The 27286-nt window shown below is 37.3% G+C and overlaps 1 protein-coding gene across 2 annotated transcripts in view; it reads right to left on the bottom strand.

Moving 5' to 3' along the window:
- The window catches only part of KLF8 (Kruppel like factor 8), a 314262-nt gene that overhangs the window by 96483 nt on the left and 190493 nt on the right, over window positions 1-27286 (bottom strand). The window contains exon 2 of one of the 2 annotated variants that reach the window (XM_043897120.1): window positions 10391-10464. In XM_043897120.1, coding sequence (XP_043753055.1) covers window positions 10391-10462 — 72 coding nt within the window. In that variant the 5' untranslated portion in view covers window positions 10463-10464. Of the gene's footprint in view, window positions 1-10390; window positions 10465-27286 lie in introns of those variants that run through there. The other variant, XM_043897121.1, reaches the window with a different exon arrangement.

Genomic DNA, 27286 nt, shown 5'->3' with positions numbered 1-27286 from the left:
CCTTCCCTGCAAATATGTTCACCAATATAACTTTTCTAGGTTCTACACATGTGTTAATATACAATACTTGTTTTCTTTTGCAGATTAACTTCACTCTGAATGACAGGCTCACTAGAACTGACTCAAATCCATCCATTTTTATGGTTGAGTAATATTCCATTGCATATATGTACCACAACTTCTTTATCCATTCATCTGTTGATGGACATCTAAGTTGCTTCCATGGCCTGGATATTGTTAACAGTGCTGCTATGAACACTGGGGTACATGTGTCTCTTTCAATTCTGGTTTTCTCAGGGTATATGCCAAGTAGTGGGGTTGTTGGGTCATGTGGTAGTTCTATTCCTAGTTTTTTAAGGAATCTCCATACTGTTCTCCATAATGTCTGAATCAGTTTACATTCCCACCAATGTGTAGGATGGTTCCCTTTATTCCAGCCCCTCTCCAGCATTTATTGTTTATAGATTTTTTGATAATGGCCTTTTGACTGGTGTAAGGTGAAACCTCACTGTAGCTTTGATTTGCATTTCTCTAATAATGAATGATGCTGAGCATATTTTCATGTGTTTATTGACCATCTGGATTGTTTTGTTTTAATAGTAACTTCCTCAAAGTATGTCATCACATATTTTCTTCTATACCTATCATTTTCAAGTGTACCTGTTATGCTTAAGTGACTCCAATCCATAGCAATGATTCTCTGGCTTGTGAATACTGTATTCTGCATTATAATTTCTTAAGAAAATAGACTGTGCTTGAAAGCAGCTCTCAAGGTTTACCTTACTGCTTCCTGCTTTATGACTTGAAAACTTAATAGGATAAGCATTCCATATCTACATATTACAATAGTGAATGCTTTTTGTATGCACTGAGAATTCTTTTAATATAGTCAAAATAATTTTAATAAGAATTTCAATATAAAGTCTGAATTCTTTCATATTTTGAATATAGCTATCATATGGTTTTAAAAAAACACAACTATCTGCCATATCTTCTCCTTATACACAGCATACTATACTTAAAGGTTCTGAGAAAGATTTAACATAAGAAGTGAATTTGTTTTCAGTCTCAGATTTTCAGATATTTTTAAGATTTATCACTAAGATGATTCCCCATGCTACTTTTCACTGAATACAATGACCACAGCTTTGAAAGCTCATCTGAGAATTGATCTAAAGATGTGTTGTCAGATTTTTCTCTTTAAATCACCTCTTTTAATCTTCAGTATTGTGTGATGACCAGGTTTTAAGTATTCTGTAGTCAGTATCATAGGAGGGAATTGGCTTCCCTCATAGCTCAGTCGGTAAAGAATCTGCCTGCAAAGCAGGAGACCCGGGTTCGATTTCTGGGTTTGGAAGATCCCCTGGAGAAGGAAATGGTAATCCACTCCAGTATTCCTGTCTGGAAAGTCCCATGGATAGAGGAGCCTGTTGGTCTATAGTCCATGGGGTCTCAAGAGTCGGACATGACTTAGCGACTAAGCCACCACCACCAGTCAGTATCACTTTTCAAAGACAGAAAATACTTTACCCATTCATGACTTTAAAACTTCAAGCTGCAGCTTTCTAATATTTTTGAGTATATGAAAAAGACTGTGTGTGTGTATGCTCAGTCATTTCAGTCATGTCTGACTGCAACCTCATGGACTTTAGCACGCCAGGCTCCGCTATCCATGTGATTATCCCAACAAGAATACTGGAGTGGATTGCCATTTCCTACTCCAGGGGATCTTCCTGACCCAAGGATCAAACCTGCATCTCCTGCATTGGCAGGCAGATTCTTTATCATTTGAGCCACTTGTGAAGCCCAGTGAAGAAAGTTAGGTATGAAAAAAAGTACAGACACTTGGGGGTAATTTTCAGAGAAGTTTTAATTTTCACAGTCCTTTCCCTCAAATGTTTAGAATTGTAATCAGACTTTAAGCCAATTTGAGTCAATAAAAAAGAGTTATTTATTGATATAGCACCAAAGAGGATGGATAAAGACACCTAGCACCTTCAATTCTAGAAAGAAACCCAGAGAAAGGTGGTCAATTTCACAAATATTTAAGCTCTTGAGCATTTGATGAGGATAGACAGGCCTTGGGAAGTGGAGGGTCAGAGAAATCAATTGCTTAAGACATCTCTGAGTTACAGTTTGTAAGTGGGAAGGCATGGCTAAAAAGAAAATGAAAGAATAAAATACTCCAGGAACACAGCAGGTGGAAAGGAGAGAAAAGAGTATTGTCACGGTAATGAAATAAAACTCAGGCTGCTCCCAAACAGAAAGAAGAAAGCTGCTTTTGTACACAAGTCCCTTCTAGCTTTGCTCTGGGTTTAGACTAACCATTTTCATGCCCAAGTACACATGTATGCACATATACACATACATGTGCACATTCACTGCTTAAGTAAAAAGTCACTTTAACCCTCTGAATCTCCAAACATTTTCTAATAAGGACATCAGGTATTTGGGTCTTAGAGAAAGGAGAGGTGGATGGAGTTGGATATTATTAAAAGTTAGACCTAATCTAAACTTAGAGGGATCTCAAATTTTAATTCCCACCATCATAATAGCACCAGAAAATGAAGCATTATAAGACAAAAGAATTAATCAATTTGTGCAAAGTAATAAAACAGGTAACCATAAGGGGCTGGGAGAAAGTATCAAGCATAGTAGCAGCTACATCCAGGCAAAATTAGGTTAGAAATGTATATATGTAAGTATGTACATATGTATACATGCATGTGTATGTATATGTGTATTAGTGTATGTATATGTGTATTGATTAAAAAATGAAACATCTTTTCTTTCTCAAAGCATCAGATATTGTTTTCAAATAGAAAAATTACTTTATTTAAATAGCTATATATTTATTACATATTAGAAAAATAAATACGTAACACATTGCAGTGTGCTTAATGGTGTTCCCCTCAAAAGGTATGTTCATGTCCCAATACTCAGGTTAGGAGATTCTCCTAGATTATTTGGGTAGGCCTTAAATTCAATAACAAATATTTTTATAAAAGGCACACAGAGAAGACACACACAGAAACAGAGAAGAAATCAATATGAAGAAACATACGGACATTGGAGTGCTGAGGCCACAAGTCAAAGAACACCTGCATCCACCAGAAGGTGGAAAAGACAAGGAACAGATTCTCTCCTAGAGCCTTGGGATAGTTCAAGGACTTACAACACCTTGGTTTTGAAATTATGGCCTCTAGAACTGTAAATTTCTGTTGTTTTAAGCTACCCAATTTGCAGTAATTTGTTGTGGAATCCCTATGAAACTAACACCCCACATCAAACCCAAAATTCTCCAGATTGTTTAGGACAAAACTAATATAAGTATTTATTTTTAACTGATCTAATTTTTTTAATGTAAGTAAGTAATATTATTGATAAGGATATGGCAGAAATTGTGAAGGTGGTACATAAATAATTGAAGTTTGGGAGACAATATCACTGTGTAAACAAGAGATACTTACATGAAGCAGCTGACAATTGGAAAACAAGTAATAAACAGAGCCACAGGAGTGATTGATACAGATAAATTGGTACTCCAGGAGCTCAGGACACTAGAGATTAGTGAGAGTTGGGGTTATCAGTGAAAGTTTTATGGAAGAGATGAAAATGGAATTTGGGCCTTATAGAAAGTGTGGGATTTGGTAAATTAAACAGGCTGATTGAAGCACATTTCAAGGCAGAAATAAAAGGTGTCACTGAGAACCACTGAAACATATATGACCCAATTAGATAGTATTATATAAATACTGTTAATTTTCTCAAATGTATTAGTGCTGATGTAATCATATAGGAGAATGTCATTATTTATAAATGATTCATGTTCAATTATTTAGGCTTAAAGTTTCTTGATATGTTACTTTCAAAGAAAGAAATGAGAAAGAGAGAGAGAGGGAGAGAAACACAGAGAGGCTGAGAAAGAGAGAAAATATATGCAACTATGTGAGAATATTAACTATATTAAGAGAGAATGTTATGTGAGAATGTTAACTATATTAAGTTGGAAGGGGAAGATATGTATGATACAATATAAACCTTAGATCTGTTCACACACTTTGTCCAAGAAATCCTACCTCTGGGAAATAATCAGAAACTTTCAACAAATGGAATGTGACAAGCAAGTGCTCATTCATTATATGGCACAGTGATGTATGAATTCAAGAGAAAGCAAGTTGTGTGTACTGAGCGAGACACCCACCCACCAATCCTACCTCATGACATAAAAAAATCATAATGAAGCAAACTAGGAGGCTTCTGTTGACTAGGATGCTGCCAGCATTGCACTGTTATAGAACACATTTTCTGGGCTTGGGACATGGTGAGTATTCTGTGGCCAAGTACCACAAATACTCTAACTTCACTAAAAGCAAGATATCTTGGAAATGTAAAGAAAGAAACAAACAAAAAAATGCTGAGATTATCCACCATCCAGAATTTTCTATACATTGCATCAGTTTCAAAGTGACCTCAAATTCTGGAACCTTAGTATACTTATTGCATGGAAGAACATTTTTGGAATTGTGCTTAGGTGTACTGAGATTTCAAAATAAGGGAGCTATGTATGCTTGACAATATTTCATTGAATATAATATTTTATTATGAATTTAATAGATTTTTATCTAACACTTATACTCAGCTTCCTGTTAGTAATTACTATGACAAAGCACCAGCAGCCAGCAGATGTTTTGTAACAATTAGCAACTTTTGATGTGCTAATAGTTTCTAAATGGCAACAGTTACAAGTAAGGCAAATAGGACACTATATTGGGTTTGTGTGCGTGTTCTCAGTCATGCCTGACTCTTTGCAACCCAGGAACTGTAGCCCACCAGGCTCCACTGTCCATGGAATTTTCCAGCCAACAATGCTGGAGTGAGTTGCTATTTCCTACTCTCGGGGATCTTCCAGACTCAGGATCAAACCCACATCTCTTGCATCTCTTGCTTTGGCAGGCAGATTCTTTACCACTAGCTCCACCTGGGAACTCAGGAATATTGAGTTTAATGTCATTAAAATAGTACAAGGAAGTCTCATCCATATGCACCATATAACAAACAAATTCAATTGTACACCAAAAACAAAGCATTTAATGTAAAAAAATTTTTTTTTCTAAAATGTCACTTCCAAATGTCAGCCAGATAATTTATAAGGTGACTTAATTAAAGAAACAGATCAGTTCTGGCTAAACAAAACTGTATACTCAATTTTACAGGCAATTTAAGGGATTTTCAAGGATAATTTGACTGTATTTGGTTTTCACTTATGCAGTCAATGACTTTAGAACTCAACCTTGAGCAAAATGGAAATTCCACATCTAACACAGAATGTTTAGCTGTAAAAACCAGATAATCTGTTCTGAATCATTGTTCTGGGAGTGCCCAAGGTCACAACTTTCTTATCTGTAAAATAGGAAAATTAAGAATACCTATCTGTGATGGTTCCTTTTATGTGTTAACTTGGCTGGGCCAGGTGTCCAGATATTTGGTCAAACATTATTCTTAATGCTTCCGTGAAGTTTTTTTTTTTTCTTTTTTCGGGGGAGGGTGAGATTAAGGCAGGAGGAGAAGGAGAATAACAGAGGATGAGGTGGTTGGATGGCATCACCGACTCAATGGACATGAGTTTGAACAAGCTCCAGGAGTTGATAATGGACAGTAAGGCCTGGCGTGCTGCAGTCCATGGGGTCGCAAGGAGTCAGACACGACTGAGTGACTGAACTGAACTGAACTGATAAAATAACTCTTCTATGGCTCTCCTGCTTGCCAGTCTACCCCAACAGAGTTTGGATTCACTAGAATTCCATAATCATGTTAGCCAATTCCTTAAAGTCTTTCTCTCTCTGGGGTATGGAGGAAGGGAAACCCTTCTACACTGGTTTTAGGATTGCAAATTGATGCAGTCACTATAGAAAACAGTATGGAGGTTCCTCAAAAAAACTAAAACTACAGTTGCCATCAGCCAGTTCAGTCGTTCAGTCATGTCCGACTTTCTGTGACCCCATGAACGGTAGCATGCAGGCCTCCCTGTCCATCACCATCTCCCAGAGTTTACCCAAATTATGTCCATTGAGTCAGTGATGCCATCCAACAATCTCATCCTCTGTCGTCCCCTTCTCCTCCTGCCCTCAATCTTTCCCAGCATCAGGGTCTTTTCAAATGAGTCAGCTCTTCCCATTGGGTGGCCAAAGTATTGGAGTTTCAGCTTCAACATCAGTCTTCCAATGAATACACAGGTCTGATCTCCTTAAGGGTGGACTGGGTGGATCTCCTTGCTGTCCAAGGGACTCTCAAGAGTCTTCTCTAACACCACAGTTCAAAAGCACCAATTCTTTGGTGCTCAGCTTTCTTTATAGTCCAACTCTCACATCCATACATGACTACTGGAAAAAACTTTGTTGATAAAGTAATGTCTCTGCTTTTTAATATGCTGTCTAGGTTGGTCATAACTTTCCTTCCAAGGAGTAAGTGTCTTTTAATTTCACGGCTGGAATTACCATCTGCAGTGATTTTAGAGCCCAAAAAAATAAAGTCAGACACTGTTTCCACTGTCTCCCCATCTATTTGCCATGAAGTGATGGGACTGGATGCCATGATCTTAGTTTTCTGATGTGGAGCTTTAAGCCAACTTTTTCACTCTCCTCTTTCACTTTCATCAAGAGGTTCTTTAGTTCCTCTTCACTTTCTGCCATAAGGGTGGTGTCATCTGCATATCTGAGGTTATTGATGTTTCTCCCGGCATTCTTGATGCCAGCTTGTGCTTCTTCCAGCCCTGCGTTTCTCATGATGTACTGTGCATATAAGTTAAATAAGCAGGGTGACAATATACAGCCTTGACGTACTCCTCTTCCTATTTGGAACCAATCTGTTGTTCCATGTCCAGTTCTAACTGTTGCTTCCTGACCTGCATACAGTTTTCTCAAGAAGCAGGTCAGGTGGTCTGGTATTCCCATCTCTTTCAGAATTTTCCACAGTATATTGTGATCCACACAGTCAAAGGCCTTGGCATAGTCAATAAAGCAGAAATAGATGTTTTTCTGGAACTCTACTGCTTTTTTGATGATCCAGTGGATGTTGGCAATTTGATATCTGGTTACTCTGCCTTTTCTAAATCCAGCTTGAACATCTGAAAGTTCACAGCTCACGTATTGCTGAGGCCTGGCTTGGAGAATTTTGAGATTACTTTACTAGCGTGTGAGATGAGTGCAACTGTGTGTTAGTTTGTGCATTCTTTGGGATTGCCTTTCTTAGGGACTGGAATGAAGACTGACGTTTTCCAGTACTGTGGCCACTGCTGAGTTTTCCAAATGTGCTGGCATGTTGAGTGCAGCACTTTCACAGCATCATCTTTGAGGATTTGAAACAGCTCAACTGGAATTCCATCACCTCTCCTTGCTTTTCTCATATTGATGCTTCCAAAGGCCCACTTGCCTTCACATTCCAGGATGTCTGGCTCTAGGTGAGTGATCACACCATCGTGATTATCTGGGTCATGAAGATCTTTGTTGTACAGTTCTTCTGTGTGTTCTTGCCACCTCTTCTTAATATCTTCTTTTTCTGTTAGGTCCATACCATTTCTGTCCTTTATTGAGCCCATATCTGCGTGAAATATTCCTTTGGTATTGAGAGAATAAATTCCTAGGTAGGTTGATAAGAAGTCCAGGGGTCCACAAGGAGAGAGGGGTCTGGAATTCTCAAGGAGGAGGAAAGGTCAAACTTTTTTTTCCCCTTTACATTCCTGATTCTTAGTCACATAAAAGGTTTCTATCATTAAGCCTGGAACTGATGATAACACACACGACAAAGGGCTGGGTTTGGACTCTGTACTAAGGATTATATAAGGGTGTATCCAGCTTGAGGACAGTTTCTCCTTCCTGAAAACCTTCTGAGTAATCCTGTTATCATGAAATGTGGATTGTGGGAATGAGTCTAGCAGATCTTTGCAACCTCTGGACATTCTTTTGATTCATTGTAATAACTAATTGAAGAGTATGTAACTCTATTGCTGAAGACTAGCAGGGGGCACTCTCCGTCCCCCTTCTGATATCTGTGTCAGAAGCTCTTTTATACTTTAATAAAATTTTATTACACAAAAGCTCTGAGCAATCAAGCCTCGACTCTGGCCCCAGATTAAATTCTTCTCCTCCAGAGGATCAAGAATCCTGGCATCCTTCATGGTTCAGCAACAACCTTTTAGTATCTCTAATTTTCTTGAAGAGATCTCTAGTGTTTCCCATTCTATTGTTTCCCTCTATTTCTTGGCATTGATCGCTAAGGAAGGCTTTCTTATCTCTCCTTGCTATTCTTTGAAACTCTGGATTCAAATGGGTATATGGTTCCTTTTATCCTTTGCTTTTCGCTTCTCTTCTTTTCACAGCTAGTTGTAAGGCCTCCTCAAACAGCCATTTTTCTTTTTTACATTTCTTTTTTCTTGGGGGCAGTCTTGATCCCTATCTTCTGTACAATGTCACAAACCTCCATCCATAGTTCATCAGGCACTCTGTAGATCAGATCTAGTCCCTTAAATCTATTTCTCACTTCCACTGCATAATTATAAGGGATTTGATTTAGGTCATACCTGAATGGTTTAGTGATTTTCCCCACTTTCTTCAACCTAAGTCTGAATTTGGCAATAAGGAGTTCATGATCTGAGCCACAGTCAGCTCCTGGTATTGTTTTTGCTGACTGTATAGAGCTTCTCCATTTTGGCTGCAAAGAATATAAACCATATGGTCCTGTAATCCCATTCCTAGGCATACATCCGAGACATAGAGAACAGACTTGTGGTTGCTAATGGGGGTAGGGTGGGGGAGGGGTGGGGTAGGGATGGATTGGGAGTTTGGGATTAGCAACATGTTATATATATAATGGATAAACAACAAAGTTTTATTGTATAGCACAGGAAACTCTATTCAATATCCTGTGATAAACTATAATGGAAAAGAATATGAAAACGTATATATATACACATATGTATAACTGAATCACTTTGCTGTATGGTAGAAATTAACACAACATTGTAAATCAACTGTACTTCAATAAAAGACATTTTTTAAAACTCTTTCTCTATAGATTCCTTAAAAAGCTAGGAACAAATCTACAATATGACCCAGCAATCCCACTACTGTGGGATATACCCCAAGACAACCACAATTCTAAGACACATGTGCCCCATTGTTCATTGCAGCAATATTTACAATAGCTAGAACATGGACGCAACCTAAATGTCCATTGACAGATGAATGGATAAAGAAGACGTGGTATATATATATACTGTGGACTATTACTCAGCCAGAAAACGAATGAATTTGAGTCAGTTCTAGTGAGGTAGATGAACCTAGAGTCTTTTATACAGAATGAAGTAAGTCAGAAAGAGGAAAACAAATATTGTATATTAATACATATATACGGAGTCTATAAAAATCATATTGATTAACCTATTTGCAGGGAAGGAATGGAGACATAGATGTAGAAGATGGACTTGACACAGCAAAGGAAGGAGCGAATGGGATGAATGGAGAAAGCAGCATCAACATATATATATATATATACACACTAGCATGTGTAAAATAGATAGCGGTGAAAAGTTGCTATATAACACAGGAAGCCCAGTCTGGTACTCTGTAATGACCTCGAGTGGTGGGATGAGGGGAGGGGAGGGAGGTTCAAGAGGGAGGGGATATATGTATAATTACAGCTGATTTGCATTGTGGTATGGCAGAAACCAACACAACATTGTAAAGCAATTTTCCTCCAATTGAAAAATAAATAAATAAAGAAGTACACACAAAAATTATTTCTCTATAGATAGGTAGATAGAAAAAGATATGTATATTTGGATAGCTATATAGATATAGATGTAATTTTATTTTAGGTGTAAAGATATACATATATATATATACATGATTTGTATCTACAGACATATGGAGTAGATAGATATAGATAGATACAAATTTTATGTATATCTGTAGATATAAGGATAGAGAGAGATTGAAAAATATACATTCTGGTGTTCCTGTCTATCTGTAGAATACTGACTAACACACTGTCCAAAAAAGTTATTGTAAAGATCAAATAAGACATTGCATTTAGTCTTCAGAGTGCTTGAAATATTCAACAGTGCTAGATAAATGATTTCTGTTTTCTACGAAGTGTCTAATCTTGTCCATATAGCCTTGATCCCAAAGGATATACTTCTTTTATGCCAGATTTACTCCCTATTTGAACCAGAAACCCAGGCATCCAAGTATTTTCTGGAAACTTCCCTTCCTTCACTCTTTCTCAGTCCCCATCATGTTGTTAGAAAGAAAAATGAGCTTCAGCTCTATGATTACCATGTACTGAACACTATTATGGCTCAATGTGAATATTCATTTTCTTGATAACCGACCTGTTTGAAAATATGCATTGAGCCACCTTCTGAATTAAGTTGGACCTCCAAGTTGCTTATGAGTTGATCCATATCTGGAAAAGAATCAAGGGAAAGACAATTTAAAAATAAAATCTAACCCACTGTATGGATACAGTATGCCACTAACCCTTGGTTACACCTGTTTGTATTCTATAAATATTATTTTTCAGGACTTACTAGATACTAAGAAGTCAGAATTTGGACAACATTCTAATTTGCATATTCTGCTTACCAAGATAGCCCTGACTGGTCCCCAGCAGTATTAGCTGCCTCTTTCCCTCACGTCTTCTATGTACATGAATTTGTTTCTCCCAACTTCTCCAACTAGCACTACCTTCATAGGGATATCATTATAGCTACATAGTTTCCAGAATCTTCCCCTTTCTGGCCTAATTCTCATTCCATACAGGAGAGTTCCACCCTCCTGTATGGATATTTACTGTAATGAACTTGCTTACACATCAGTGCCAAATCTCTCTAAAGAAGCATTTTATCTTTCTACTTCTATTAAACATACAAGCCAAGAGTGGTTCATATATACTATTTTCTATTTCTCTTTTAGATAATTTTTCCTCTTTTTTAAAAAATCAAAGTATAGTTGATCTACCATGTCATATTAGTTGCAGGTGTACAGCACAGTGATTCAGATATATATTCAACTAAAAATAATTCACAACCTAAAAGTTGAGTTATGTATTATTTGGCAGGACTTTTTAGGACTTCCAGCCTGGGAGGCAGCATCTCGAGTAAACCCTGAGAGAACTGCTCCGAGGAAGAAAGTGGCAGGGGGTGGGGGAGATAGGATATATAAGAGGTTTGCAACACAGGGCAGGTAGTCAGAATATCAAAAGATTACTGTTAAAGAAAACCAGAAATCCCAAGTTAGAGAAATGATTGTGATGTTGTAGAGTAGCTGAATGAAGCCACCAAGTGTGCCCTTTTTCCTCTTAATGAAAGTAAACACTAGGTGGCTTCATTCAGCTGCCCTATACCATCATAATCATTTCCATCACTAGTACCTACCAGCACGTCATCAACCAGATTTCCTTTCATTTAGCTACATTCTAATCTCACTAGAGATGAAAATATAGGGCAAGAAAGATGAAGTCACAGCTTGCATTTGACTTAACTGGTCAGATTTCAGATCACACTAAGTTTCACCAAGTCGATTACAATTAGTTTCATTTATGACCTGGTTGCATTTCAAAAGATAGTCTATAAGTCAGTTAATTGTTTTGGATGTCAACTACATTTAACCACAGAAATGTTCATTTTACAGGTCACTTTACAACAGCTGTTTAAAACCTAATGCAGTTAAATGAACAATCAGGAAGGATACAAATTATATTACAGACACACAAAAGAGTAAAAGATAAACTTATAAATAATTTCTTTATTTATTGACTGTTAGGAACTGAAGAAAATAATCTTATTAGATAATTAGATAGGCAATAACACACAATGAATCTTTTACTGAGATTATGAGGAAAATTTCTGGGTTGCTATCAAAGAATCTGGAGAATTCTGACACTCTAAAATATCTCCAATTTTATCTCAAACCACATTTTCTTTTCTTTGATCCATAAATGTGAGTAGTGCTGTTCACGTATACATTCATCATTTACAAAATATTTATGCATAACTATTATGTGTCAGAGGTTATTCTGGGCTTCCCTGATGGCTCAGATAGTAAAGAATCTGCCTGCAATGCAGGAGACCCAGGTTCAATCCCTGGGTCAGGAAGATCCCCTGGAGAAGGGAATGGATACTCACGCCAGTAATCTTGTCTGGGGAATTCCGTGGATAGAGAAGTCTGGCAGGCTACAGTCCATGGGGTCACAAAGAGTGGAATAAAACTGAGGGACTAACACTTTCACTTTCAGAGTTTATACTAGGCACCTTGTTATGTTTTAGATATGGGTCAAACAGACATGGAGAGTCAGCAAGTATAGCAGAGAGCACTGAACTGGGAGTTAGATGCCCAGGAATTACATCTTATAATCTTTGTCAAGGCATTTTTCTTTTTAAACCTCAACTTCCCCATGTAAAATTAAAAGATTTAAAATTGTTCTCTGCTGAGCCCTAAGGCTTCTATGAAGCCTCTTTAGGGGTAGGGGTTGGGGTTAACGGAGGAAGAAATCTAGTAATGAATAAGTAATGCAGAAGTCAGATGCAGAAAACAGATGGAGAGGGAGGCAGGAGGGGGTATTGGGATGGGGAACACATATAAATCCATGGCTGATTCATGTCAATGTATGGCAAAACCTACTACAATATTGTAAAGTAATTAGCCTCCAACTAATAAAAATAATTGGGGGAGGGGGGGAAGAATTAGTCAGGAAATACCCAAAGTGGGTTTTGATATGTGCTGGGCCATTGAGATGTGAGCCATATGGGTAGGAGGGCTTCAGAAATGCAAATTACCTACTTAAGATAATAATCATTATTCTACTTGAATTGGCTCTTTTAGCCTTTGTGTCTAGAAGCTGGACTTTCTTGAATTTCCCTGGCAGCCCTATAGTTAAGACTCAGTGCTTCCAGTACATGGGTGTTGGAGCATGGGGGGAGAGTGGGGGTACGTGTTCCATCCCTGATCCCCTTACGGGGGAACTAAGATCCTGAATACTGAGTGGCATGGCGAAAAAAAAAAAAAAAGAAACATCCTAGAAGCTGGACTTTCTGGTTATTCTCTTAAGGAAGGGAGTACTGGAGGAAAAAAAGGAGAGAGGGAGGAAGATTGAGTCCCATCCATAGCAGGTCAGTCTCATATATACAAAACATCACAAACCATGCACCTGGGACTATGACCATAGAAATTTCATAAGATTGTACTACTTTTGTCATGTTCTAAGTTTATTTTGTTACCCACTGTATTCCACAGTGATCTGCTTGTTTTATGAACGTGAACAGTGCCTTCAAAGGACAGGAGCAGGTGCTGTTGTTCGTTGTTCAGTCACTAAGTTGTGTCCAACTCTTTGCGACCCCATGGACTGCAGCAGATCAGGGTTCCCTGTCCTTCACTATCTCCTGAAGTTTGCTCAAATTCAGGTCCATTGAGTCAGGGATGCTATCTAACCATCTCATCCTCTGCCACTCTCTTCTTTTCCCTTCAGTCTTTCTTAGCATCAGGAGCAGGTGACTGACAAGTAAAAACACATCCCACTCTTTGGTCAGAATTGAGGAGGAAAAAGTGTCTAGGGATGAAGTGAGAAGTTGAATCTTTAAGGAGGAAAGCAAAGCATTGGGGATCCTGACACTGACCTATGAATTTACTTTGTATCTTAACAAGATAGAGCATTTTGCAATACAAATAATAATCCCTCATGTGCATCTACATAACTTTACAACAGGGAAATAGATAGCCTTCATGTATCATTCCCATTTCACAAGAAATTAATTTGGAGGCCCAAGGCCATATAGTTTAAAAATGATGGAGTCAGAACCAGAACACTTATTCTCTAACTCAAATTACAGTACTTATAGTACCCCCTCACTACTTCCTAATATCCTAAATCTGGTGAGTACCTTCTTTCTAATAAAGTTTCTACTAAAAGAAAAACAACTTTAAGGACAACAAACCAATCATTTCAGAAGATTGTGAGCAGATACCACTTACTTTCAGCCTCTGACATATAAGAAATTCTGGAACTGCTTGAAAAATGAAAAAATCAATGTTTTAGGGTTTTGAGATTATAGGTATTTTTAAAAATCATTTCTTATGTCTCTTATATTAGAAAAAGATAACTATAGGCCAAATAGATACACATATATTTTCAGACAATTTAATTGTATATCTTCCAGGGGAATAGAAAGTTTTAGGATAGCCCTCTGGGAAAATCTTCAAGATTGAAGCTACTCTGAGTATGACATTAACAACAAAATGGTGATAAAAGAACAATAATTACCAACAGTCACTGAGTACTTAATAAGTGCTATGTACGGTACTGCTAATAGAATCAGTACTTATATTATTTAATCCTCATAATTCTAAGAGTGGGCACATTATTTCTCCATTTTTCAAATGAGGAAACTGAGACACAGAAAGATGAAGAACCTTATCCCCAAATCTTCCAGCTAGTAATGGTAGAACTGAGATTTGAATCTCAGCACTCTAGAGCTATAATGCTCCTTGACCTGGGTGCCAGTGAGATCTTCCAGTCTCTACTTGAAGATTATATAATTGAGGGTAAATGGTTGCTAGAAAAAAATAGTTAATAAAAGGAAACAAAGATCCTCTACTTCTCTGATTTCTTCCAAAAAGGGTCATACCTATCACCATAGAAACCATTGGAAAACTCAAAATCAAAGACCCTCCTCTTGTGTCATCTCAGCAGGTAGCTTACTATGATTTTACTATTCAAGAGTTTCAACATACACAAAATCTAGAGGGTGTCTGAGGTACATAGTTCAAATTATAGGAACCAACACCAGAGAAGGTATTCAGAAGGGGCTCCAAGACAAGAAATGCCTATAGTTTCTTTTCTCAGCTTTCCTGAATGTGACTAAAGAAACTAGGGGCAACTGAAATGCTAAAAAGCAAAACATGAATTTAAGAGGAAAGAACATATTACCATGAGGACAGTGAAGACTGGATATATCATGTGAAAAAATGAAGTTGAATATTGCATCATTATTATAATAATTAGCTAAGCTTGAAAGAGTGAAGTAATGTGAGGTAATTAAAAGATAAGGAGATAAGAAACACAAGAAAAGAGTTGAGCAAGCCATTTGACTTTTCCAATACCTCAGTTTTTTTCATCTGCAAAATAGAGATGCATCAGCTTAACCCTATCCCTCAAAGCATTGTCATGAAGTTCATTGTGACACCACTTATAAAAATTCTTTATAAGTTGTAAATGTGAAATTTCCATATAAGATTTCAGGAATACTTTTGTCAGAAAATCCAAAACTAAATTACACAAAAGTATGTTTCTCTGGTGGCTCAGACAGAAAAGAGTCTCCCTGCAATGTGGGAGACCCAGGTTCGATCCCTGGGTTGGGACGAATCCCTGGAGAAGGAAATAACAACCCACTCCAGTATTCTTGCCTGGAAAATCCCATGGATGTAGGAGCCTGGCAGGCTACAGTCCATGGGATCGCAAAGAGTAGGACATGACTGAGCAACTTCACTTATGTACAATACATACAGTCACACTTTAAAGATCCAAGCCACTCACAATAACAATACCTAATCTTACGATTTTTGTATTCTCAGGTGAGTTTATGTTCTAACAAAATCACCTGCAAGGTGTTCAGTGCTTTCGGCCACGTTCATTCCTCCCAGAGGTTAATGTTAAGCTCCATTTTCTTTTTCACAGAAAACTCAAATATGCGTGAAAGAAAAATCACCCTAGAATGTGCTGGAGATTAAGATTCTTCATTCTGGAAAATTAAAGGGAATTATTACAAATGTTTAAAACTAGCAGTGTAAGTGGATTTGAGGTTCAATGATCTCCAGAGCCGAGTTTTAGTTCTAGTTCAATTACCAAATTGTTGAATAACTTCGGACATGTCCCATCACTTAACATAGAAAGCGGAAATAACTCTTGCTCACAAGATCATTATGAACCACACAGGATCATTGCAAGGATCAACTGAAAGTGTAGATTTAAAAGTATTGTATAAATTAACCTCAGATTCCTCAAATTAGTCCCCTTGTTCACCATCAAACAGGTAAATTTATTTTTAAAAAATCTTAAATGCAAGAAATTGATAGAACTTATGTTAAAAAGTGCTATAGTTAAAGAAGTAAGCATGAACAATGGGAAAATCTTTTACCTAGGAGCTGAAGACCTGTGTTGTATTCCACTGTTATCTAAGAGTGTCATTTTGAGTAAACTATTTAGCCCTTTTCAGGTCTCCTCCAGTTATAACACTATGGTATATGACAGAGGATATATATGAAAGTTTGGCCTATAGTTTTCCAAGTTTCTGCTTAATCTGTTAAATTGATATCAAGGAAAACAGTTAGTTTCTCCATAAACCATTAGACAAACTTGAGTTCACTCTTACAGCATTAAAAAAAACACACAATTTTTTTATTTTGGACAATTGCAAATGCATACAAAAGTAAAGATAAATTCCATGTGCCTATTCCCACCTTCAGTGATTCTCAGCCATGGAAAATCTTGTTTCATCTGTATTCCCAACTCACTTCCCCACCTCAGTGGCTACTTTTAGGAAAATACCAGATATCATATTAGTTCATTTCTGCAGTATATCCAAAGGGACATATTTAATCTTCACAATCTCTTTGAAGTAAGTATTGTTGATTCCATTATGTATATGAAGAAATACAGACTCAGAGAAATTAAAAATCCCAAGGTTACAGAGCTGGTAAATGACTTGGATTTGAATCTAGGGATGATTCTGATACCAATGCTTTTTTCTTCCCTTAAAGTAATTGCTACTATCTTACACTTTGAAATAGTTTGATGATGTTGGAAATAATAATAATGGAGATGTTTTTATATGTCAGCAGTATGCTTTACTATTGAACATCTGAAATGAGTATTAAAGGATTCTTAGTGACTATGATGTTAATCATCTGATAAAAACCTTAAGGAATACAGAGCTCCAGCTTGGGCACTAAAGAACTGGTTTAGAAAAAGGGCAAAAAGCCATAGCAAAATAAGCTCATTGCTCTGCAAAATCATGTAAAATCTCATGCAATCCACTTTATTATTTTATAATATTGTTTCATGCAACAGTCTCCTCCAACAAATGAAACATGGTGCCACTGCAGCAACCAAAATGAATATAAAACAACACAGTGGTCTTTGTCCATGCTAGTTACAAGTGCTTAAGGGCAGCCACTTTTATCTTTTATCTTTTTTTTTTTTATTGTAGTGGTTTTTGCTATACCTTGACATGAATCAGCCATGGATTTATATGTGTTCCCCATCCCGATACCCCCTCCCACCTCCCTCTCTATCCTATTCCTCTGGGTCTTCCCAGTGCACCAGCCCTGAGCACTTGTCTCATGCATCCAACCTGGACTGCTGATCTGTTTCATCCTTGATAGTATACTTGTTTCAATGCTGTTCTCTCTGAAAATCCCACCCTCGCCTTCTCCCACAGAGTCTTAAAGTTTGTTCTGTACATCTGTGTCTCTTTTTCTGTCTTGCATAAAGGGTTATCGTTACCATCTTTCTAAATTCCATATATATGTGTTAGTATACTGTATTGGTGTTTTTCTTTCTGGCTTACTTCACTCTGTATAATGGGCTCCAGTTTCATCCACCTCATTAGAACTGATTCAAATGTATTCTTTTTAATGGCTGAGTAATATTCCATAGTGTATATGTACCACAGCTTCCTTATCCATTCATCTGCTGATGGGCATCTAGGTTGCTTCCATGCCCTGGCTATTATAAACAGTGCTGTGGTGAATATTGGGGTGCATGTGTCTCTTTCAGATCTGGTTTCCTCAGTGTGTATGCCCAGGAGTGGGATTGCTGGGTCATATGGCAGTTCTATTTCCAGTTTTTTAAGGAATCTCCACACTGTTCTCCATAGTGGCTGTACTAGTTTGCATTCCCACCAATAGTGTAAGAGGGTTCCCTTTTCTCCACACCCTCTCCAGCGTTTATTGCTTGTAGACTTTTGGATAGCAGCCATTCTGACTGCTGTGTAATGGTACCTCATTGAGGTTTTGATTTGCATTTCTCTGATAATGAGTGAAGTTGAGCATCTTTTCATGTGTTTGTTAGCCATCTGTATGTCTTCTTTGGAGAAATGTCTGTTTAGGTCTTTGGCCCATTTTTTGATTGGGTCCTTTATTTTTCTGGAATTGAGCTTCAGGAGTTGCTTGTATATTTTTTAGATTAATCCTTTGTCTGTTGCTTCATTTGCTATTATTTTCTCCCATTCTGAAGGCTGTCTTTTCATGTTGCTTATAGTTTCCTTTGTTGTGCAAAAGCTTTTAAGTTTCATTAGGTCCCATTTGTTTATTTTTGCTTTTATTTCCAATATTCTGGGAGGTGGGTCATAGAGGATCTTGCTGTGATTTATGTCAGAGAGTGTTTTGCCTATGTTTTCCTCTAGGAGTTTTATAGTTTCTGGTCTTACATTTAGATCTATAATCCATTTTGAGTTTATTTTTGTGTATGGTGTTAGAAAGTGCTCTAGTTTCATTCTTTTACAAGTGGTTGACCAGTTTTCCCAGCACCACTTGTTAAAGAGGTTGTCTTTTTTTCCATTGTATATCCTTGCCTCCTTTGTCGAAGATAAGGTGTCCATAGGTACGTGGATTTATCTCTGCGCTTTCTATTTTGTTCCATTGATCTATAGTTCTGTCTTTGTGCCAGTACCATACTGTCTTGATGACTGTGGCTTTGTAGTAGAGCCTGAAGTCAGGCAGGTTGATTCCTCCAGTTCCATTCTTCTTTCTCAAGATTACTTTGGCTATTCGAGGTTTTTTTGTATTTCCATACAAATTGTGAAATTATTTGTTCTAGTTCTGTGAAAAATACCGTTGGTAGCTTGATAGTGGTTGCATTGAATCTATAGATTGCTTTGGGTAGTATAGTCATTTTCACAACATTGGTTCTTCCAATCCATGAACACGGTACATTTCCCCATCTGTTGGTGTCCTCTTTGATTTCTTTCATCAGTGTTTTATAGTTTTCTATGTATAGGTCTTTTGTTTCTTTAGGTAGATATACACCTAAGTATTTTATTCTTTTTGTTGCAATGGTGAATGGTATTGTTTCCTTAATTTCTCTTTTTGTTTTCTCATTGTTAGTGTATAGGAATGCAAGGGATTTCTCTGTGTTAATTTTATATCCTTCAAATTTACTATATTCATTGATTAGCTCTAGTAGTCTTCTGGTAGAGTCTTTAGGGTTTTCTATGTAGAGGATCATGTCATCTGCAAACAGTGAGAGTTTCACTTCTTTTCCTATCTGGATTCCTTTTACTTCTTTTTCTGCTCTGATTGCTGTGGCCAAAACTTCCAAAACTATGTTGAATAGTAGTGGTGAGAGTGGGCACCCTTGTCTTGTTCCTGATTTCAGGGGAAATGCTTTCAACTTTTCACCATTGATAATGGTGAAAACTTATCTTTTTGATACTGTTTGCTGTGGGTTTGTCATATATAGCTTTTATTATGTTGAGGTATGTTCCTTCTGTTCCTGCTTTCTGGAGAGCTTTTATCATAAATGGGTGTTGAATTTTGTCAAAGGCTTTCTCTGCATCTATTGAGATAATCATATGGTTTTTATCTTTCAATTTGTTAATGTGGTGTATTACATTGATTAATTTGCAGATATTAAAGAATCCTTGCATTCAAAAGAAGGTAAACTTCCAAACTCATTCTATGAGGCCACCATCACCCTAATTCCAAAACCAGACAAAGATGCCACATAAAAAGAAAACTACAGGCCAATATCATTGATGAACATAGATGCAAAAGTCCTTAACACTTTTATCTTTTGAATGGCCTCTCCACTCACTGAGCTACCTGACTCATGAGCACCAAGGCAAGTAATCCTGTAAGAGCCCTGAAGAAGTAAAGTGAAGTTGCTCAGTCATGTCTGGCTCGTTGTAACCCTATGGATTGTAACCTATCAGGTTCCTTCATCCATGGGATTTTCCAGGCAAGAGTACTGGAATGGGTTGCCATTTCCTTCTCCAGGGGATCTTCCTGACCTAGGGATTGAACCTGGGTCTCCCACATTGTAGGTAGACAGTTTACCATCTGAGCCACCAAGGAAGTCATAAGAGTCCTGGGACTTCTCAATTTGTAGTACCTATGGAGGTCATGTAAATAAAGGTATTCATAACATTAACTATTATTTTTATTTTCAAGGCTATATATTGATTCTAATATCTAGCTACAACAAACAAACAAATAAAAAAAAAGCTGGAGGAGCTACATTGTACATATTTATCAGAACTAGTCTTTAAAATAAGAAAATGAATAAATTTTTGTTATGCATTCTTATTTTAATTGAAGATGAAACAACTACATCATTGATAGCACTGAAAGAGAAAAAAAGAGCTAGAATAAACAGCCCCTAATAATTAAAAATTAAGGATCTGTTCAGCACTGTTAAGACCTTTCTGAGGATATTGTACCTTGAGTTTGCATTTCAAGGGAAGTAAAATGGAAGAGAAATGCAGGAAAAATGAAACAAATTCTAGAAAAATAAATGATCAATTTTTAAAAAGAAAAAAAAATGGAGCTCAGTTAATAAATCTGGGTCAGTACATTTGGCAAAAAAGAAGTAAGGGCAAGGAAGGCTGTCCTGATACCTGCATTCAAAGGCACATGTTAGGTATTAGGAGAAAGCAGAACTGCTATGTTATTACTGGAGATTACAGCTGACTTGAGGATTTTACTAATGATAGCCAAGTCTTTACAGATAACTTTATAGTCATAAATAGTCAACACTGTAGTAGAAACTCTGTACGTATATATAGATATTATATATAATATATATACATTATATAAGTTACATTATATATATTATATAATATATACACACACACACACACATACACATACATATATATAGAGAGAGGGAGGGGAGCAGATAATACCAAGCTTCCACCTGGTCTTTACTGAATCTCTACCCTCAAGTGTTTTGCAATATAGGTCAGATAGAGAAAATTGGCAGTCCATAGCAGATGCTGCCCTGGTTCATATAGCAATGTTAAAAAATTAAAATCAAAGTAGCTGATAGTATTTCTTCCTCTCATCTCTTTACTTTTAATTTTTTATTGAAACATAGTTGATTTACAATGTTTTGTTAGTTTGTTTTACAACAAAGTGATTTAGTTATATATATATGTATATATGTATATTCTTTTTTTTACATTCTCTTTTAAAAGCAGATTTCTTTTTTTAAAATAATTCTATTTCCTTACATATAAAACCCTAAAGATACTATCAGAAAATTAAACAGAGCTAATCCATGAATTTAGTAAAGTCACAGGATACAAAATCAATACACAGAAATCACTTGCGTTCCTATATAGTAACAATGAAAACTCAAAAAGAGAAATTAAGGAATCAATTTCATTTACCATTGCAATTAAAAGAGTAAATTACATAAGGATAAACTTACCTAAGGAGAAAAAAGAACTGTATACAGAAAACTATAAGACACTGATAAAAGGAATCAAAGACAACATTAACAGATGGAGAGAGATACCACGTTCCTGGATTGGAAGAATCAATACTGTGAAAATGATTCTACTATCCAAAGCAATCCACAGATTCAATGCAATCCTTATCAAACTACCAATGGCAGTTTTCACAGAACTACAAGAAAAAAATTTACACTCTGTATGGAAACACAAAAGACCCGATTAGTCATAGCAATCTTGAGAAGAAGAATGGAGCTGGAGGAATCAACCTTCCTGATTTAAAACTATACTACAAAGCTACAGTCATCAAGAAAGTATGGTACTGGCACAAAAACAGAAATACAGACCAAAGGAACAAGACCTAAAGCCCAGAGATAAACCCACACCACCTATGGGTACCTTATCTTTGATAAAGGAGACAAGAATATACCATGGAGAAGACAGTCTCTTCATTAAGTGGTACTGGGAAAACGGGACATGTAAAAGATGAAATTAAAGCACTTCCTAGCAGCATAGAGAAAGAAACTCAAAATGGAATAAATGGATTTAAATATAAGGGAAGAAACTCTTAAAGTCTTAGAGGAAAACATAGGCAGAACCCTCTTTGACATAAATCACAGTAAGATCCTCTATGATTCATCTCCTAGAGTAATGGAAATAAAAACAAAATAAATAAGTGGAACTTAATTAAACTTAAAAGCTTTTGCACAGCAAAGGAAACTATAAAGAAGGGGAAAAATAACCCTCAGAATGGGAAAAAATAATAGCATATGAAACAACTGACAGAGGATTAATCTCCAAAATATACAAGCAGGTCACACTGATCAATTCCAGAAACACAAAGAATTCAAGAAACTTCAGAAAGTGGGCAGAAGATCTAAACAGAAGAACAGAACATATCTCCTAAGAAGATGTATAGATGGCTAATAAACACATGAAATGATGCTCAGTATCATTCATTATTAAAGAAATGCAAACCAAAACTACAAAGAGGTGTCATCTCAAACCAGTCAGAATGGCCATCATAAAAAGAATCTACAAACAATAAATGCTGGAAAGGGTGTGGAGAAAAGGGAACTCTCTTGCGCTGTTGGTGGGAATACAAATTGATACAGCCACTATAGAGAACAATATGGAGATTTCTTTAAAAAAAAACAAAACCCTAGGAATAGAACTACCATATGCCCCCCAAAATCCTACTACTGGGCATATAACCTGAGAAAACCATAACTGAAAAAAAAATACACATGTACTTCAATGTTCATTGCAGCATTACTTACAACAGCTAGGACATGGAGGCAACTTTGATGCCCATCAACAGAAGAATGGATAAAGAAGTTGTGGTACACACACACACACAATGGAATATTACACAGCCATAAAAGGAACACATTTGAGTGTGTTCTAATGAAGTGGATGAACCTAGAGCCTATTACACATGGTGGAGTAAGTCAGAAAGAGAAAAATAAATATCATATATTAACACATATATGGAATTTAGAAAGATGGTACTTTCTAGATCTAGAAAGATGAACCTATTTGCATTGCAACAGAGATGCAGACATAGAGAACAGACTTGTGGACACAGTGGAGGAAGGAGAGGGTTGGACAAATTGAGAGAGTAGCACTGAAATATATACATTACCATTTGTAAAATAGATAGCCAGTGGGAATTTTCTGTATGATGCAGGGAGATGAAAACCATTGCTCTGTGACAGTTAGAGGGGTGGGATGGGGTGGGAGCTGGGAGGCAGGTTGAAGGAGGTCGACATATGTATACTTATGGCTGATTCATGTTTATGTATGGCAGAAACCAACATAATATTGTAAAGCAATTATCTTCCAATTAAAAATAAATTAAAAAATTCTATTTCCTGCTTTTCCACAAAAGTTGAGAGATCTTACAACATGGAATCTATATCGGCACAAGAGAAAAATTAGTTGTAGGTGATAAATGACTTCTCCCTTTATACAGGACATGATTTCTCACCTTATAGGATCCTGTAGAGATCTGAGGTCTTAAGTCTACATAGTGAGATATAACTATGCATAAAACAATAAAACCAACCATTACAAGATAATATATGCTGAAATGCATAATTACAATTTGAGGATAGGAACATCAATTAGAAGAGGACATAACTGACAGTGAAATCATCAGAAAAAATTCCAAAGTAATGGTCTGTGGTGTGGTTACTCTGAGGAAATAAGATCAGTCAATAAGTGACATAAAGGGAATTCAGATGAGAAGAAGAGTAGACTATATACTCCCTGAAGGCAAGGGTTCACTACTGTAACTCCAGCTTCTAGCATAATGCCTGGAACTATGTAGGCCCCCAGTAAATGATCGTGGAGCAAAAGAGAGTGACATAATTTTAAAAATGTTTTTAGGGAAGATATTCTGACCATAGTCTGATGTCTGCGAGGTAAAAAGGGAGGCAAAAAGATTCAGGTTAGAACTAGAAGCTATTGGATTATTTTATGTGTATTGTGGCAAGACCTTACATAGGTGTCACAAACTCAACCTAGAAGAGTCAGATAGATTAAGATCACCTAGGCCAGATGTAGAATATCATGGTCTGAGAATACATGTCCTGTCTAAAAAGGAAATGAGAATGCAGTTTACCAACTCCAGGCAACTGTTGACATAAAGGAATACTGGTTCAGTATCTTCTGATTATTTAAGAGAAGGTGGAATTCTAGAGTTTTAAGTAAAATATGAAAATGTTGGCAATCAGCCATTTTTTAAGAGTGTGAGTCCAGGAAAACTGACATACTTCTACAGACTGAATTGTGTCCCTCCACAAATTCATATGTTGAACTCCCATCCTCCAGTGTGACTGTATCTGGAGATAAGGATTTTATGTAAGTAATTATGGTTAAATGAGGTCATAAGGGTAGAATCTTCAGCCAATGATATTAGTATCCTTACAAGAACAGACATCAGGGAGCTCACTCTCTTTCTCCAGGAGCACAAAGAAGAGGTCATATGAGCAGGGAGAAGGCAGCCATATGCAAGCCACAAAGAGGGCCCTCAACAGATCCCAATCATGTTGCTATCCTGATTTTGGAATTCCAACCGTTAGAACTACAAGAAAATAAATTTTTGTTGTTTAAACCATACAGTCTGTACATTGTTTTGTTATGGCAGCCCTAGCAGTCTAATACATATACTTATAAACTTTTTTTATTGCTACTACAAACAACACTGCAAAAGTTTGTAAATATCTTAACTGTCATTCAATAGAAAACTGTTTAAATTGTGGTTCATCCATATAGTAAAAAAACTCTGCAGTCATATAAGAGAATGAGTTATTTCTTTACATATGTGTGTGTGTGTGTGTGTATAAAGGTTCCCAAATTATATTTTTAAGGAGACAAAGCAAAGAACAAAACAATATGCAGAGGATGTTACTATAAAGGGAAGGGGGAGAAAAAATACTCATTTGTTTGATTTGCATAAAATGTCTGCGGAAGAAGTTATAATAAACATAACTTTAGTTTCCTGAGGCAACTAGGGGACAAGACTGGGGGGAGACTCTTCATTGTATATCACTTTGTATAGTTCACATTTTGAGTAATGTGGAATACATTACTAATTTAAAATGCATTTTCAAAGCAAACTTTTATCAATTTAGAGGAAACACAACAAATGTGTAGGCTGTATTCAGCCTGTAGGCTAATTGGTTGCACCTATGGACTAAATTTAGGTGGTGGCAATTAGAATAAAAAGAAAGGAAGTGAGCCAGATAAAAAGAGAAAAAAAACTCCATAGCTCTTGGCAACCAAGTAGACAAGGAAACTGAGGCAGAGGAAAAAGCTGAAGCGAGCATTTTGAACACAAAATATGAGAACCTCAACAACTATGCTTCCCCATTACTTACTACACTGTCATGCATTCTTCTACATGCTTTACAAAATTAACACATTTATTCCTTACTGCAACCTTATGAGGTAGTTTCTACTATTATCCTCAACAAAAATATGAGAAAACTCAAGTGCAGAGTTTAAATAACTTCACCAAGATTATAATGATGGTAAATTGCAGGTCTAGGTAAGTGAAAAGAAGTATTGAATGAGCCATAGGGGAATAGTCTAGGGGTGATGATAGATTCTATTTTAGAAATGAGTTTGTGGTTACAACAAAATATCAAATACCTGGATTTCACCTTAGAGCTAGGTTGTGTGCATGCGTGTGTGTGCTAAGTCACCTCAGTTGTGTCTGACTTTGTGACCTTATAGACTGTAGCCCACCAGTCTTCTCTGTCCATGGGATTCTCCAGGCAAGAATACTGGAGTGGGTTTCTATGCCCTCCTCTAGGGGATCTTCCCAACTCAGGGATCAAACCCTAATCTCTTACATCTCCTGCATTGGCAGGCGGGTTTTTTTTTACCACTAGCGCTACCTGGGAAGCCCAAAGTTAAGTTACAGCTGTTTAAATGTTTAATACTTCCAGAGTTGGATTGCTCACATTAAATTTACATTGTCTAGGTACACAGATATCTAATTTTTTTAATACCTAGCTTGTTACAGACTTTAAAACCCAGCTTCCTGTCTCACTGTATTACCATCATTAAAAAAAAAAAATAGAAGAGGGGGACCTTCAAGATGGCAGAGGAATAGGACAGGGAGATCACCTTCTATGCCCCAAATATATTAAAAAATCATTTGCATGTGGAACAATTCCAACAGAACATCTGAATGCTGGCAGAGGACCCTGGACTTCTAGAAAGCAAATCAATCTCCTCGGAATGAGGTAGGCCAAAAGATAAAGATGAAAAGGGAGACAAAGGAGTTTGGGATGGGGACTTGTGCCCCAGGAAGGGAGTCATGAAGGAGAAAAATATTCTGCACACTAATAAACTCCCTCACAGGCTGGGGCAGAGGGGATCTTCGGAACCTCAGAGGAGAGTGCAGCGAGACAGGTGTTCCGAAGGTAAAACAGATGATTCACCACAGATTGTGCTGAATGGCATTTTCCAGCAGAGAAATGGCTCACATTATTGTGTCTGCCCACAGTGAGCAGCAGCTGGGTGTAGAGGCTCAGGCCTTGGAGCTCAGTCCACAGGGAGGGGACCAGGGTTGACTGCTGTGAAGATACTCTGAGAGGGCTAATGTGACACTGCAGAGGCAGACCAAAGAAAATGCTGGAGCTGCCAGAGAAGCAAAAGATCATTCCTGTGGAAAGGCTCTAGTGCCGTGCTCTAACTTCACACATTCACAAAACAAAGGACCATGCTCTAGTGAAAACCAAAGAGGGGTGAGCCAGCTGCGGTCTACAGCCCCAGAGCCAGAGAAGCAGGTGGAGGGCCAGAGGCAGAAGGCAAGGGGCCGCTATGGTAACAGCCCCAGAGATTGCAACTACCGCCAAGCTATAAGCAGCCGTAGGTCACTATGCACAACTTCCTGGTAGCCTGAACGGCTTTCCTCTGCCGAGGATCCCCAGCCCAGGATCACGTCCCCTGGGTACATGCACAACCCACCTCAGACTATGGTAACTTTCCACAGGGACCAGCCATAGCAAGCAATCCCCACACACCCCAGTGTCATCTGCTGTACCTCTCCCTCTTTCCAGCACAACTGAGAAAGTCAGCCCTAATAAGCAGTTACTTTGCCCCCTGTGTCTGGGCGGAGAACAGACACTGGAGAGACTTACAAGCAGAGGCAGTCCCAAAACCAAAGTGGAATGCCAGGAGCTGTGTAAGCAAAGAAAAGAAGGGGAAATCTCCCCAGAAGTGGCAGGTGCAATGATTTAAATTCTTGCAATTAGCCTGTGCTTT

The sequence above is a fragment of the Cervus elaphus genome, chromosome X, assembly GCF_910594005.1.
Source record: "Cervus elaphus chromosome X, mCerEla1.1, whole genome shotgun sequence".
NCBI lineage: Eukaryota > Metazoa > Chordata > Mammalia > Artiodactyla > Cervidae > Cervus > Cervus elaphus.
The sequence above is the reverse complement of the archived record's forward strand: the minus strand, read 5'-3'. Positions and strand labels throughout refer to the sequence as shown.